This window comes from Triticum dicoccoides, chromosome 7B (genome assembly GCF_002162155.2).
Source record: "Triticum dicoccoides isolate Atlit2015 ecotype Zavitan chromosome 7B, WEW_v2.0, whole genome shotgun sequence".
Classification (NCBI taxonomy): Eukaryota; Viridiplantae; Streptophyta; class Magnoliopsida; order Poales; family Poaceae; genus Triticum; species Triticum dicoccoides.
In genome coordinates this window covers 615,702,513-615,706,337 of record NC_041393.1, presented here as the reverse complement: position 1 = coordinate 615,706,337, position 3,825 = coordinate 615,702,513, and the positions used below count along the sequence as shown (strand labels likewise).

At 47.4% G+C, this 3,825-nt stretch overlaps 1 protein-coding gene across 1 annotated transcript; it reads left to right on the top strand.

Annotated features, from left to right (window-relative positions):
* The first annotated feature begins 1,010 nt into the window (after positions 1-1,010).
* Positions 1,011-3,483, top strand: LOC119339232 (sister chromatid cohesion 1 protein 1-like). The gene is made up of 6 exons (XM_037611362.1): positions 1,011-1,069; positions 1,286-1,354; positions 1,457-1,515; positions 1,635-1,679; positions 1,756-1,816; positions 3,342-3,483. Exons 1-6 carry the CDS (start codon positions 1,017-1,019, stop codon positions 3,481-3,483), a joined length of 429 nt encoding a protein of 142 aa, XP_037467259.1. The 5' UTR covers positions 1,011-1,016.
* Positions 3,484-3,825: the final 342 nt, after the last annotated feature.

Below are 3,825 nucleotides of genomic sequence, written 5' to 3'. Positions count from 1 at the left end.
ACGTTTAGACGCACGGGCAAACAGGAAGAACTCGCGGGTGATGTTGCCGTTGACCATATCTGGACGCGTTCACAAGTCACGGCACCAGTTTCACGTACTAGCAGCACTAGTCAGTGTGTACGTGCAATGCACATTAATTTGGAAGTATATTAAGTGCATGCGGATATTAACTACTAGGATATTATTTGTGTGTTGTCATGTGATTAACACTATTTTTGGCATGAAATTAACTGCACGCTAAACGTGTTGAGCGCTCGACATTAAAGCAGTCTAGGTCGTTGGATGACAAGGTATACATGTGGCTTGATGATGTTTTATATTTAATTTGATACGGCTCTAGAAGAACATTCAATCGATCAAACCATACATTTCGGTCAGTCTGACTCCGACTTTAAATTATACGACGATCGATATAAAATAAACGGAAATGATAAACGTTCGGATTTTAAGCATGGCAATCCGAACGTTTTTCATGGAAAATTTAGATTACGCAGTGGTGGCGGGGGCGTCTCGCGGTGGGAAGCGGCTCCTCCGCCGTGCTCTGTGTGTCGTCGGGCCACTGACCGGCGGCAACGGCGGCGTCTTGCGCTGTTGTTGGCGTACTCCTGGACGTTGGCCTAGCTTCAAGGAAGGCCAAAATGTTCTGGACTTCGGAGCGAGTCAACCACTACTAGAAAAAGGGCTATAGATGGGATTGACACTAATGGCGCACCAGAAAGTTGGTGCGCCATTAGTATATACTAATGGCGCACCACCTTCTGATGCGCCATTAGAGTTGAAACTACTAATGGCGCACCATCCAAAGGGTGCGCCATTAGTATCAAATTTTTTTTTGAACTAGTGCGCCTGTCCAAACATACTAATGGCGCATCCTGCTTAAGTGCGCCATTAGTAGTTGTAACTACTAATGGCGCACCAGGCAGTGGGTGCGCCATTAGTATAGAATTTTTTTTTTTTAACTAGTGCACCTGTCCAAACATACTAATGGCGCATCCAGATGAAGTGCGCCATCCAAGATGTTCTACTCGCACCAGCTCCTCGCGCGGAAGGCGCCGCTCGGCCAGATATGGTGCGTCCCCTCCCCTCCCTCCCTCCCTCCCTCACCGGCCGCCGCCTCTCGCCCCCCTCGGTCGCGGCCGCCGACCGCCGATTGCGCCCATCCCGCGTTTTCCCGCTCGGTCTGGGGCGTTTCCGGACGCGCCCGTCCGATCCGCTCCCAATGCGGCGGGTTCCCCGTCGCCTCGATCTCCTCTGACGCTCCTCTGCTCCCCTGTCCCCGTCGCAGGATGGCCGCCACGCTCCACGCCAAGATCAACCGCAAGCGCCTCGACAAGCTCGACATCATCAAAATCTGGTGAGCCCCCGACCCGATCCCGCCAATTTCTCTCTGCTTTGAGCCCGCGGTCCGCCCCGATTCTAATCCGCGTGTGCCACGCTGTGTCTGACGCTGCTGCAGCGAGGAGATCCTGAACCCGTCGGTGCCCATGGCGCTCAGGCTCTCCGGGATCCTCATGGGTGAGCCGTCCCTCTGGGTCATTTCGCTCCTTTTTTTCCCTCGCCAGATTCGTTCCTGTTCTCCCCCGGGGATGTGACGCGTGTTTGTTGCTGTTGTTGCCTGTGCGCGTGATGAGCAGGCGGCGTGGTGATCGTGTACGAGAGGAAGGTGAAGCTTCTCTACGGTCAGTCCATCTGCTTGCTGCACTTTTTTGTTGTCGAAATGTTCAGATTCTCATCGTTTCCAACTGTTCCTCGCAGATGATGTGTCCCGTCTTCTGGTAAACTTCGACTTCCAGTCTTGCCCAGTTCATCCTGCTTGGTAATTTGGTGGTTGGGTTTACGCTTGCGCTGATTTCTTCTGCAGATTGAGATCAACGAGGCATGAAAGATCAGGCCGGCCGTGGACCACACCGTCCTCCCCAAGGGCAAGGCTCAAGCCAAGTGAGTGCGCTCTCCGTCTCCATGCCCTTCTACAAGTTTCTGAATGTGCTTGTGTCCTGATAATGCGGAGCCGGCGTCCATTTCTCTCTGGAATGGGGTTTTCTTTGTGTGTTTGGACCGCGTGGTATTAGCCTGATGGTTTGCAGGGTACCAAGGTGGTTGTATGTATGGACAGCTTAACTTTGTCTGTTTATGAAATTTCTGAGAGGCTCGATAGCAATGCAGTCTCTGTCAGCTTGCTTGTTACGAATTGGTGTGTTCTGCATTGTACAGTATTGAGTTTACGATGATATGTGATTTGCGATGTTTTCAGATGTTTCTAGTAGAAGTTTCTGAATGTGTTTGCGTGGTGATGATGGAGAGTTGGTGTCCATTTCTCTGTGGAAATGGAATTTTCTTTGTGTCTTTAGACCGTGTGGTGTTAGTCTGATGGTTTAGATTGGAGGATGTTGCAAGGTGCCAAAGTGGCTGTATGAGCAACTGAACTTTCTGTGTTTATGAAATTTCTTAAGATGCCTAACAACACTGTCAGTCTGTCAGCTTGCTTGGTAACTATTGCTGTGTGCTCCATTGTGCACTACTGATTTTACAATGACCAACGGCACTACTTTGTGGTGTTTTCAGATGTTTCTAGAATTTTATTGATGATGCCATATCACTGATTGCGTGAAATGTAACTGGGATGCACAGTCCTAGCCATGGGTCCATGCTGTGAAATGTAACTGGGACGCACAGCCCTAGCCATGGGCCCTCGCTGTGTGATCCTGCTGTAACTTGACTCTGTTCTTGTGTTTGTGGGGCAGCAGCTATTCATATAGACCTTCATATGATTTTGTGTCTCCTGTCTTGATATTCTCATTGCTTGATTAAATTCATGGGTTGCAACTTTGCCTAAGGGGGGGTCGTTTGGGTGTTATAGCTGTTGATGCAAGGGTTCATGCAGGTATTTATGTCTTTGTATGTTGCTGATTGTTATGTCTGGGTTAGTCAATTTTAATCAGCTCCAGGTGCAAGGGATTGACTGATATCGGTTGATTTTGGGTTGTTCAGTGCTGACTTATTATTTTGGTATTGGTTTCTTATTCAATATCAGTCAATCTCTTCAGACTGGATGGTCTAATTATAGCAGATCTGGGGGTTGTAATGGTACTTGAGAAATAATGCTATGTTCAGAGGGGATCTTTATCACCTTGGAAAACTGTTAACATATCTTAATATTCTGTCATGTTCAGAGCGCGGACTCTTGTCGCTTGCCTTTGGAAGTTTGTTAGCACTCCAAATGAGATATTTAACCTCTTGCTACTATGTCATTGCCATTGAGAAAAGGGTTTTATGGAGAATGATATGTCTTAAGATTAAGAAAACAGTGTGTCATTTTTATCTGAAAGTGCTGCTTCTTGTAGGTATGAAGCAGTAACACTGCCAGAGAATGCGGTGGATATGGAGGTGGAGCAGCCCGTGTTTTTCACAGATACTGATACTACTAGGTTCCGCGGAATGGTAATCGTTGTCATCTGTGTATTCTGGAAGTTGAAACTGTGTTAGTCTATTGTATTCGGAGACTAATATGATGAATTGTATTCAAAGACTAATCTTCTATTGTATTCGATGAATCTGTTGTTGATGTGTGCTGTCTATATTTTGTCAAATTATACATTTTGTAACCTGTGCAAAAAAACAGAAAATAAAAAAATAAAAAAAAACCTAATATTCATACTAATGGCGCATCACTGGTCAGTGCGCCATTAGTATGCCGCGGTTACTAATGGCGCATCCCGTGGTTGTGCGCCATTAGTATGCCAAAGCACCTGGGTATACATGGCCCCTGGGAGGCATACTAATGGCGCACTGTAGCCTATACTAATGGCGCACCAGTGGTGCGCCATT